The sequence below is a fragment of the Sebastes umbrosus genome, chromosome 8 (assembly GCF_015220745.1).
Source record: "Sebastes umbrosus isolate fSebUmb1 chromosome 8, fSebUmb1.pri, whole genome shotgun sequence".
NCBI lineage: Eukaryota > Metazoa > Chordata > Actinopteri > Perciformes > Sebastidae > Sebastes > Sebastes umbrosus.
In genome coordinates this window covers 13,826,850-13,839,856 of record NC_051276.1, presented here as the reverse complement: position 1 = coordinate 13,839,856, position 13,007 = coordinate 13,826,850, and the positions used below count along the sequence as shown (strand labels likewise).

The 13,007-nt window shown below is 41.2% G+C and overlaps 1 protein-coding gene across 4 annotated transcripts in view; it reads right to left on the bottom strand.

Annotated features, from left to right (window-relative positions):
- pdlim5a (PDZ and LIM domain 5a) overlaps positions 1-13,007 on the bottom strand; it is an 85,478-nt gene that overhangs the window by 44,990 nt on the left and 27,481 nt on the right. For all 4 annotated transcript variants that reach the window (XM_037778429.1, XM_037778428.1, XM_037778430.1 and 1 more), the window contains exon 3: positions 12,424-12,575. In XM_037778429.1, the coding sequence (XP_037634357.1) occupies positions 12,424-12,575 (152 nt within the window). The remainder of the gene's footprint in view (positions 1-12,423; positions 12,576-13,007) is intronic.

Sequence of the window (13,007 nt, the reverse complement as noted above, 5' to 3'; positions counted from 1 at the left end):
AGCTTCTTTTTTCCACACTAAAAAAAAATCATAGTAATTTCAACAGATGAGCCTGAAGAGTACTAGTGTAGTCAGAAAAAAAACTGTGGGTGTGCATCAGAAAAACTGGGTGTGCCACATGATACAGGAGTGGACTACGACTGAAATTCAGCCCAGGACTTTGAGATGGAGAAGCCCTTTATGCGAGCACCTGGAGGGCATGTGCGGAACATTTTTTGGCAGTTCTAACACTAATACAGCCGCCGCAGCTGCCACCTCAAATTGAAAAGTTGTGGCTGGTCAGAAATTCACAAGAGTGAAACTCCAATGTCCAAGTGGAAGTGCAATGCAGCAAGAGATGACGCTGCCAGCTGCCGCTCCATTTTTCCTACGACCGGGCAGCTTTCTGTGCAGCCTCTTCTGGTCCAGGCCACACGAAAGGACTGTCCGTGACTTTTTTTCCTGCTGAATGTGTGTGTAGGGTTTCCAACTTCCACTAGTAGAAATATAGAATGGCTGCAGATGGTTGTTTTGTTTAGTAATAGTAACTCGTTTTAGGAAGGCTATAACTAAAAATTCATTCTGCATCCGATTTGCCAGCTGCCTCTTTTGGGTGGCACAGTAACACCCTGGTACGAGTGTTGGTATCAGTATGTATGTACATCTGTGCATCATATATAGGATGCTAAATTTGAACAAATTTGAGTCGCATGCAGCGGTGCTATTTTTAGTGCTTAACAAGCCGCCCAGCTGCAACGAAAAGCCGACGCACAAACAATTTAAATCCATCATTTATCACCAGCTGCAGTGTATGCTCAAAACAGACAACTGAGTCACCAGTTCACCCGACCGGGAGAGTTACTTCAGCAGCCATGACGCTGCATGTATTGTCCCAGTAAGTCTCCACCGCATCATTTAGTTTAGCTGCGAAGTTTTCAGCCTGTTGTAACGTTACTCTGTCTGCCGGCGTAACGTTAGTGAGTGTCTGACAAACCGCGTGTGTGTGGTTTGTGATACGTTTACAGCTGTAGCATTGCTTGTGGCTTCGTGCTCGCCGTTGTCACACACATACGGTTTGTCAGCGCGGCGTACCATTAGTGAGTGTCCAACAGACCATGTGTGTGTGGCGGTGGTGAGTGTGGGGTTGTCGGTGGCGTTATAGCTGTGAAAGTAGCAGTGCAGTGTTTGTACAGTTTATTTGTCTGTGAATAAATGCTACAACTCCTCAGCTCAAGACTCGAGCCAACTTCCTCTATCTGCAACGTCGGCTCAGACTCTCTTAACGTGGGCTGTTAAGGTGGACCAGCTATTCTCCTTTAAGTGACAAGCCGCTCCTTTTTTTGCTCAGTTTTTTAGCTATTTTTTAGTATTTCCATTAATTGGTTAAAATTCTTAATGTCGATTAATTAAATTGTTAACATCCCTAGTATCCACAGTATATATTAAGGAATTAACATACGATAGTGATGGGTTGTGAAAAGTGCATTTGTGACCCCAAAAAGACACAAAGCTCCTTTAGGATCACCCTATCTGCCTGAGTTTAACATGGTGTCATTTGATTATGTAAATCAATCAGGGCCAAAACAAATACACGAGTCCTTTGGCTGAATTTAAATATATCCCAGCCAATTTGAACTGATAACACAGTGAGAAGACGGTAAATTGCATCTGGGACATACGGGTATTGTGTTTCAAAACATGTTGATTATAATTTATTATAGAGTCATTTGTAACTATAATTTGAAAGTTTATTTGATTTGGAACTAAACTGCTGAGTGTACAGTTTATGTTCTGACTGCGCCCTACACCCTGAACCTCATTTAAACGTAGCTTCTCGTTTTTCTCTTCTAATCAGCCCAGATGATTCTTCGCGCTGTTCCCGTTTGGGTATCATTCAACAATGCTGGCTGGCCTAAAGAAGAGCGCTCTTGGCTTACACTAAGATATATTTGGCAAATAGCAGAGAGGAATTAAAAAAAAACAGAGACAGATGAGCTTAACACAGTGTTCCTGGCCTCTGAATATCTGTGGGCTACCTTCACAGACCCCTAATGTTCCTGGGATTTGTATTTTCTTTGGCCAAAACAACAGACTAGCAAGAGACAGGCAGAGACAGGTGTGTGTGGCTGCAGCTGCATTCTATTGGTATTAGGATATTACCGGTGAATACTAAAGGCCCAGCCAAAGATGATGGCCCATCACTTTTAGATGATCTTTGGCAAATACTACAGACTAGTGAGAGACAGAGACAGGTGAGCCCAGTTTAGCACTCTTGGCTTTGGAACATCTTTGGCAAATATCAGAGGCGAGTAAGTGACAATGGCAGCTGCGTTGGGTGTCTGTGAGTACAGAGGATTTACAGCTACAGTACAAGTCTCACCAGGTCCAACCCATCAAGCCAATAGTATACATGATATACAGCCATATGCCACATTTTGACTGGTTTTGTTAGCCTTTTTCTATTGAAAGAATGACCAGCAATAACCACCTCATGTAGATTAGCTTGAGTTTAGATGTACAATATATTCTCCTTGGCCTCTTGACATTATCTGCAGTGTTATGGCAGTATTGGTAAAGCCAAGGCCATATATAATAGGGAATATATAAAAATGATGATCCAGCCGAATATTAGACCTCTAAAGTTTGAGTCAGCCTCCAGATCAAACTAATCATATTCCAGGCACAACCCTGTCTCCGACAAAATTACTTTCCCATACAACTAAACTGCATTCTCAATTATGATTCAAGGGAAACATATTTTCTCCCGGATTAAAGTCGCAGTTTTAAACACGTGGTTAACTCTGTAAATTTAAACAAAACAAAACAAAAATGCAACAAAACTACTTGTTTAGGTTGAGTAAAACAACACCATGGTTTGGCTTAAAATGACTAAACTGACTTTTAGTTTCACACGAGACAAGAACAGCCATCTCCTTGGTGGAAGTCCTGTGCTTGTTTGACCTGCCCGTTCTCATTCCCAGGGCGTCAAATACCAACACTTTGACACGGCCGCGAGAGTTTAATACCGCCGCACATGGCACCCTTTAGTGCCCATATGAGAAGCACTGGGCTTCCATTGACTACAATGTAAACCCATCCGCGATAACAGTAAACGCTTAAGAGAAAGTGCGCCAAGAGTGTGGTGACATAGTTTAAAGAGTGAAAAGACACAAGGCGGGGTGGGAGGCGAGGTGGATGGGCCCAACAACACAGGGATTTCATCCAGGAGACCGCTGTTTGTGTCCCGTGTGTTAAATTTCTGTGTTTGTTTGACCCATCCACCACCCCGACCTCCTCAGAACGTGGACTTCCGCGGACTTTCATTACAAACGTATTTGTGATACATCAAAAACGAATGGAATCCGCGACAAAATATGTTTCCCTCGAAACGTAATTCACAATGCAGTTTATTGTATGGGAATTTTCTGATCAAGACATGCAATCTCCAAAACAATAAAACATATTTACAGTACAAGTACTGTATAGGAGATTCCATTACTACCTTACTTAAAGGTGTTATGTGCTCTTATAGCTCTTGGATGAGTGTACCAGTTTACTGCCATCATACTAGAGGCTATCGCGTTAGAGCACAGGTTCTTAATGTTTTAATATCACACTTTCTTTTTCACTGTAGTGAGATCTTTTTTCTGTTTCACACCTCTACGTGCCCCTTCTTAGAAAATTGCCTGCCTTGCTTTGCCCTGAAACACTTCAGCAGGCCAAATGTTTTCCAGTGCAGTTGCATTAACCAGGTATTTTTGTAAAAGCATGGTCTCTCCAGTCTTTTGTTTGCAGGGAATCCAATTATCTCTCTCCTTCAAAGCCAAGCTCGTTCAAACACGCTGTTCTTGTTACACCCGGGTCAGTTCCAAGTAAGCATGCCGTCCATTCTGCTGTTTCTTTTCAAAGTGTAAGCTAAAAACAGGCAATAGATCATTCGATTAAAGTATCGGTTTTGCCTACAAACACATAACTGGCCAATTATGTGACTGACTGAAGGAGAAAATGACATGAACCTCTGTGCTAGAAGTAGCCAGTGGCCAGGCCAATGTATCAGTGTGTGTGCCTGTGTTTGTTGGGCATGTGGCTGTGTACAAGCATCAGCATATTCACGTACAACCCGGGGATCTCGTCGCCTCTATTCAGAGAACAAAATGTCAACAAAATGAAAACGTATACCCCAACCCTAAATAAACTTTCTTCATCCAACCCCTTGGCCGAGCACCCAGAGCCAACTTCCAGACTCAAAATAACTCAAGCAGCTGCCGTGAGACCTGTGTGTGTGCGTGTCTTCATTAGTCACATTAAAGTGTACCTCTTGTAAAAAATATCCAGTTCCTCAGTTTTGTTTTGCAGGCATGTAATGTGTGAATGGGGAATGTGTGCAACATAGAGGGCGCTGAAATGAGCTAAACTTTCTTGCTGAATGATGTGTGTGTTTGTGCATGTGGTGGAGGGTCTGTTCGTGCAGCAAAACAACAACACCAGTGTTGCAATTCAGCTACTGCACATGCACAAGAGACCTAAAACCTGATTGTGTTTATCCATGACTTATTATGGCCGGTCCTTGTGGCTTTCTGCATGAGTACATAAGACTCCACCATTATAAATGTGACGCCTCCACCACTGAGACTCTCGGTCACAAAGACCAGGCCTGTCAAACGCTGCAATTATCCTGTTCGGGGTCCTTTCAACAGGGTGAGATCTGCGCTCTGATAAAAAGAGAAGTGGAACCAATTAACTGAGCACAACAAAACCTTTTTTCTTTGCATGATCACTTGTTTATTCAAATTGTGCATTCATTTGCAGCGCTCTGTGATGTGCCTACGTACTGTATATGCGGGTGAGTGCATCAGGTCAACTGTGCTTCAGTTTGTATCTTTTAACTCCCTCAAACACATCAAGATCTTGAGACTGTGCCATCACTGGTGAAAAACACTCACACACACACATGCGCACAGGCCCATTAAATAGCTCCGAAAAGACTTCACTGTTGGGAATAAAGCATTTAACCAGACACTGGCAGCTGAAGTGCATAACAGTGAAATACAAAGGTGGTTTTGTTGAAGCATGGGATGACTGGTTGAAATGAACAGCTTAATACGTTGGTGCGGCTCTAAAGAGAATAATGACATTGTTGAAGAGGGTAATTGAAGTGTTGAAACTATGTGATTGCGGTAAACTAGAGGGACTGCTTAATGACAAAGCCATCAGCATGGAGGAAACTTCCCTCTGCGTTTGTAATTCCTCAGCAACTTGTAAATGTTAGGCCCCGATCCCTTAAACTTTACTTTAGTTCTAATCTTCCATGTCATCTCCAATGTCAGTTTCTCATCCTCCCTTCTTTGTCCCATTCCCCCTTCCCGCCTACTCTCTCTACTCCCTTCTTCCTTGTAAACCTTCTCTGCCAATCTTTCATAATCTTTTCAACTACACCCCCCTCTGCTTGACCTTATCAGTTTACCCATAACCTCTCTTGTTACTCTCACCTCATCCTGTTCTGCTGACACTTCCCTGACAAACTCCTCCTTGTAATTAAGTTATTGTACAAATAATTTGTTTTTACCAATTATGTTTTGATTGGAAATGTAATCGCCTGTATGTTTTCTTTTAATGGAAGGTAATGCAATACTGCGGGAAAGTCAGTGGGAGTTGGTTAGGGTGACTGTTGGGAGTAAGACACCAGAGACTGGGGAGTGTGGTTAGGTTTATGCACCAAAAGCACGTTGGCTAACATTAGGAAACGATGGTTAGGTTAAACGTTAATAAAGAGAGTGCCTAAACATAACCGTAAAAAATTCGAATGCTTTAGTTACTAGGAGCAGATAATGTAGAAAATCTAAACATTTTTCTATTATGTACGTTCGGAACGACTGTATATAAGAAATGGACGTACCAACGTAGTCACCGCGACATGGTTTGTGGACTATCCTTTCGAAGCCTTGAGTTCGGCATTTCAGCCGTCGCCATCTTGGTTTTTTGCAACCAGAAGTGACACAAGAGGGTGGAGCTAAGCACAACCCAACGCTGACTAAGACATTTTTACGTGACCAAAAAGGTTATAATTAACTTTCATGAACTGAAAACACACTGTGAAAGGGTTAAAGTTGTAAGACGAAAACACGGACAACTCCCAGACCGGACAACGCCGTGGTAGCAACCTGTCAATCACAAAGTAACCATGCCCTAAAGCTTCCCCTGTTTTATGGTCTATTTGACTCTAAATGGGACCATAATTTACTAAATGAACATCATGCTGTATTGAAGAAGACTTGAAACTAGCGATTGAAACCATAAACTCTTGTTTACAATGTGTACTGAGGTAATAAATAAAGTGACAAGTAGGGTCATTTTCTCATAGACTTCTATACAATCGAGGGGTGTCACCCCCTGATGGTCAGAAGAAAGACTGAAAGTATAAGACACTTCTGTATTGTCGTCATTTTTCAGAACCGGAGGTTACAGCCTGGTTTGGAATCAACATTTTGCAACGCAATGGCTTCATTATTTTGTTAAATAAAAACACATTTACTGTTGCAAGTTAGTAGCACATAAACATTGTCATCCATCTGTTCTTGCCAACCAGCCATTTGATAGTCTATTCGTGTGTGTCCATTGTGTGTGTGTGTGTGTGTGTGTGTTATGAACACATGTGCTCCACATGTGTTGATATCTCTCTCAAAGTAAAACAGTTCGTTGTCTACAAGATATCAGTTGTTTTTATTGGTCTCATCAAATGGAATTCAGTTTGACGTTGAAGATAAAAACAGATAAATGATTCACTGACAAAAGAAATTCCCAGAAACTCAACTGCAATTTTTCCACAGCTGTGCGTAAGCAATCGCAGTAAAACTTTATGGGCATCTATGAATCTAAACATGGAGCAGTGGTGTTTTACCGTTCTCCCCTGGTGCCATCGAGCAGTGTGATCCACTGTTTACAGAAACTGCAGATGTTAACCAAATTGATCAGAAGCCATGTCGGCCTTGGAGAATCTATGTCCATTGTTGTTTATGCGTCTCTCTTTCATCTCTTTGCCATGCTGTTAGTCCACTGGCCTCCCTTGACTTCTTTTAGCTTTTTCCATCTTAGCTTCTTTCCTGTTTCTGCTTCTTTTGGTATTTAAACCTCACTCCCGTAGCAGGAGATCGGCATACCCACACACACTGACACTGTCTGACAGAAATCTGTTAAGGCTCCGAAGGTCAGGAACCAAAAGTTTGTGTTTTAAGAGCTATTATTAACGTAACAATACAGAGTGCATTCCTAGACAGAAGAAAAACTCAGGCAAAGATTGAAACAACAAACACTTCAGATCAGTAACCAGTCATGTCCCCATTACTATTTATTCCTTTACTGCTATTCCAGTTATGCAGGAAATGTATCTAATTTAATCTGAGGTAAACTGTCTTTGTTACAATTTATTGTACAGAGACTGTAAAGTGGCTGATAGACAGTTAACAATTAACTGGATTATTGTATGTGACACGGATGATACCGATCTTTGAAAGCCTATATACAGAACATCTCACTCGGTCACGTTGTGATAAGACTTACAACCACATAATTCAATTTAAACACTGGATTGCCAGACACTTGCTGCTGTTGCCAAATATAGTTCAGCCATATATGCTGAGAAGTAGGAGTGAAACTCCCGCAAATCATGAACAATTTGTCTGTGCACTCTGCATGTGCTATGGTCCTCTTGAAACAAAGAGTGAAGTAAGTGAGACGGAATCTCTTTTAACTCTTAAAGTTAAAAAAAAATCAATAAAAGAGGGATCATTCCTGGATGAAAGACGCTGATAAAACAGCCTCTAATGTATGTGAGGTCTGCTTTTCAAGTACAAAACCTGGTGTGTTAACAGGAAAATATGTTGATAGGGTGACTGCCAAAAACTACATAAAAAATCTGAAGTTAGAGTTTGTAAAATGAGTCACAGAAAATCAAAAACATCTTTAATCTGCTGCTTATCAAAGTGATTTATTTTTTGTTTTAAATAATGCACAAATCGCTTGTAGCTCATGAAACCACTGGTTATATCAGTTAAAACTGTCTGATCTGGGCTGGAACCAGTGGGAAACCTCTAGGTCTGAAGAGTGAAGCCAATGCGGAGGTGTCTTAAACTTGCATTCTTTCTAACAGCCAGCAGGGGGAGACTCCTCCGGTTGCAAAAAGAAGTCTGATTGTGTAGAAGTCTATGAGAAAATTACCGTACTTCTCACTTGATTTATTACCTCAGTAAACATTGTAAACATGAGTTTATGGACTCAATAGCTAGTTTCAAGTCTTCTTCAATACAGCATGATGTTCATTTAGTAAATTATGGTCCCATTTAGAGTCAAATAGACCATAAAGCAGGGGATGCTTTAGGGCGTGGCTATCAGGCTGCTGTCCGGTCTATGAGTTGTCCGCAATTTCGTTACAGAACTTTAACCCTTTCACAGTGTGTTTTCAGTTCATGAAAGTAAATTAGAACCTTTTTGGTCCCCTAAAAATGTCTTATTCAGCATTCGGTTGAACTTAGCTCCACCCTCTCGTGTCACTTCTGGTGGCAAAAAACCAAGAAGGCGACGGCCAAAAACCAAGATAGCAACAGCCAAAATGCCGAACTCGAAGCTTAAAAACGGCAGTCCACAAACAAATGGCTGACGTCACAGTGACTATGTCCACTTCTTAGATACAGGCTGTGGCTGGAATAAATGGGACAACAACAACAAACTTACAGTGATGTTATTTTGGCACCTGTCACCTGCAATTTCAGCGCTGCTTGCTTCACTATAATATGTTTTCCACTGTAGAAATACGTCTCACAGACAGCTAAATGAATGTTGGTGAGAGATGATTACTCTGGTTACCACGCTATTTGCATTCATGCATTTATCTGGCTTTACTTCGCAGGTAATAAATCCCGATTCTGTTCCAGTCAGTGGCAGGATAATTTGGCCCTCCTTACATCATGGCAGATGTAAGATCATCCTTAAAAATAATTATAACCTGGACAAATTCAGCTTTGTATTAAGTTCTTCTTGTAGAAGCAACTCTATTTGACAGCTTTTCCCCATCTTGTCCTTGTCCACACATCTGCTGTCCATCTCTTCTCCCCATCACTCGTTTATTTGGAAAAGGAATAACAACCTGTCTCCTTTTAAAATACACACAGGCAGACGCCACATGCATTGTTAACATTTGTCTTTATCTTCTCGCTGTTATCATCCGCTGACCCAGTGACAAACCCAATCACAATGTGCAGGCAGAAAGGAAAAAATGAAAAGAGAGGCGAACGACGCCTATAAAAACTAACAGAAACGAGAGACGAGATTGGTTCTTTCCATTACGCGTGTAAACCCATAAAAGTCCAGATGTTGAACTAGGCATGACATGCTTTGAATATACAGTATGTCTAACTCACAGTGCCAATGGGTGCCAAGCAACAAACACAAAAAAAAACTTGAAACTTTGATCGTAGGGATTACTGTCAATCTTCTGGACCCTAAATTATCCCAGTAAAGCAGAAGCTGAAGCCAGCTGTCCCAAAAGTGGCTGCCTGGTCACACACAGCCTTAATAATATAATACTGCCACTTAATGAAACAAGCCGTTCCATGTGTTTCCAATGGGGCATGAATCAACCCTTGAAGGGCTGATGTCTGCCACAGACACACAGAGCGATGCAGAACAGATAATCCTTTAACTGGTCCTCCAAACAAGCGCACCCTTACATGAGATTTGTTCGGTTGCACTGGCACTTGGCAGCTCTTTTGGAACCTTAATGAAGTAATTGGAAACAAAAGTCTATGACAGATACAAATCTCGCTCTGGTCGTTACGGCAGTTGAAAAACATTAACAATGGAAAGATTAATGAATGTTGAATGAGCAGTTTGACAATTTGGGATAAACGCTTATTGAGAGTTAGATGACGAGATAAGATAAAAGATCCACCTATCAGCACCTCTAAAGCTCATTAAATAATACGTTGTATCACATTTGTTTAACCCTTTAGAATGGACCTGCCACGGGGCTGCCGCGGGAGATCTTTGTTTGCATGATCCTGTTTAAATCGATATAAAATAAAAACCATAATAGCTACAGCATTAATGCTTTTTGCAGTAGAAAGGTAAGGCTTCTGTCTTTTGCGCCATCATGTTGTACGCTCGTGACAAAGTCATTACGTTACCTTACGTGCGGTACAATACAGTATGCTGTGACAACACATAGTGGCACCAGATTATTGCGACAGCGGGAGATCATTGTTAGCATGATCCTGTTTGAATCGATCTAAAATAAAACCATAATAGCTGGAACATTAATTCTTTTTACAGCATAAAGCTAAGGCTTTGGTCTTTCGCCTCATCACATTGTATGTTTGTGATGATGTAACTACGTTACGCTACGTGCCGGATGTAACAAAACTATCAAAATGCCTTTGCACTCAAACTGCTAATGAAAAAGCATTTGCGATTTTTCTATCTTTTTTATTCATGACACAATATCAATACTTTTATCAACTGCTACAGATTATTGACTGACATAACATGTCAGCTCAGGTTGTACATATTTTACATATTTGATGATACTCCTAGAAGTGACATCGCAATAAGCAAAAATACCAATGTAGGCACTGGCAGACCATTTCTATTGCAGAGTTCTAAGTGTTAATCTGTACAAACAGTGAAGTGTAAAAACAACAGATTGTGGTTTTACGGGAGGTTATGTGCTGGACTATTCTTGGCTAGGTGCTTTTTTCTTACCTTTAGACTGAGCCAGACTATCTGATTCCCCCTGTTTCCAGGCTTTATGCTGAGCTAAACTAACCATCAGAAGGTTTCAATCCTCTGATCTAATCCTTTCCAAGAAAACGAATAAACATATTTCTCAAACTGTCGAACTATTCCTTTAAGAGAAGATATACGGTGTGCCAGTCATAATAATAAATCATATGTTTGTCAGGTTTTAGTTATCTGCAGAGTCTTGCAAAGTACCAAGATCATATCAACCTCTTTCATTACATGCCAAATGTTAGTTCAAGCACAGAAATGTTGAATCTATTAGTCGTCTCATCCACATGTTTTAATGCAGCTTTAGGGAGACAAACTATATAAGCAGATGCATGTGTTGTTCCACGACAGTATATAAACCATGAGCCGAACTACACTTGCTCTAATCTGTTTAAAACTAATTATCGTAAAAGTCCAACACAGTATAACACCAAAGTGTGTAATAGACTCGCCAGTGTCACGTTTTACAAGCAGGAAGCAACAAAACCACTTAGCTAGGTTTGGGAAAAACGCCACGGCTGGGCTTAAAATAAGTACGTAACCTAAATAAAATACATACGGAATTACATTATTGTGTCAATCAAACGACTGCCAGACCGATTGGTTGTATATCTTCGTTGTCAGCAAAACTTGTTGACCTTCAGCCAAGTGTTATTCTAAGACCTGCTTCAGTCATCATAAAAAAGGGTTTGATTCATGGGTCTCTCTTTCACAGGAACCCACACACTGACCTTTACTATAAGCCATGCGGTATTACAGTATGTGTTCTCTGCCACTCAACCAAAAGCATACATCTTTGGTCTGTCATCATTTGGACACAAATTAGAGGACATGCTCAGTTAGCCTCAAATGAGGGGAGGAGTGAAAGAAAGATGAAAAGTCATCGAGGCAGGACAGGATATGAAATCTAGACATGCAGACAAAGATGAAAGAGACAACAGAAAGAAAAGGAAACTAAGCATTTTATTACTTCAATTAAATCAATTCTGATTTAATGCTTGGCAAAATCGATTAATTTTACCTCTGTATGTACTGTACATTGTAAATCGGCTCCCTCTTTCATGATCTCCAATCCAAAAAGGACAAGTGTAGGAGCCTTGAACATGTGTGTTTAAATGAAAACACATGCATGCCTACAGGTGCTGCCAAAGAACCGGACAATTTAAACCACATGAGACCCAATATAAAGCAACAAAACACACACACACACACTGCAACACAACTGCTTGTGATAAATCAGCTCCACTGTACAACAGGATTCCACCAAACAGTGAAGAGTAGGCCTCGGGGAAGAGGGGGTGGTCCACATGTGTGATGCTCTAGCTGTGATTTCAGTTATTCCTCTTTCCTTCAGGGACCGGCAGATCAGGCAGAACTAATGGTGTTGCTGTGTTAGAGCTAAGATTGACTCCTACAACAACAGTGAACATCTGCCTGTACGCGGGATGCCCGGGGTTCAAAGGGGAAGCATGGACTTTAAATCTGATGCAGAGATGGGTTGTTTGGGAGGGTTTGAAAGGGAATGCATGGACCCTTTGTTGTCACAAAGAGGAATGACTTCCCACTCACGTTAACACGTTAAATCATTGGCTTCGTTTTGGTTGTATAACTACTACTACACACACACACAAAGATACACACAGTGAGTGTGAGGTCATGGCTTACTTCTGCAGGTTGAGGCTGAGGTTGCCGGTGCAGCTCTTGATCTTGTTCTGGGCCTCCAGGTGGTTCATGCCCTCCGTGGCGATGCCGTCAATAGACAGAACCATGTCTCCGATACCGATGCCACCTTTAGCCGCCTTCCCAGCATCCGTCAGCTGCAGACACACAAAAACCACAAACAACTTGAATTATCTACATAACCAAAGAGCATCACAGGGTTGCTCACATTCACTCTGTATTTATCACAGGATTTACGGATCCATTCCATTACAGAAGTATTTGGGCAGAGCTAATGAAAGACATGGTCCTCTACCACATGATGGTGGTGGGTCTAGTGTACGTTCACTGATGCGTGTCTAATAGCAGGAATCAAAGTTACCTTTGTTTCTTCTTTATGATGTGCTGTCATACTGGGCTTACAACTTGTTTCATTTCAAAAGGTCTCTTAACCACAGCATGTGTGAGAAGAGAGATCACAGCCTTAATGCAGTCATCCACTACTGTATGTAGCTATTTCTTATTAGTAGGTTGTTTAGTGAAAATCTAGACAGAAAAAGATTTTTCTTTTATCAGCATACATGCATTGA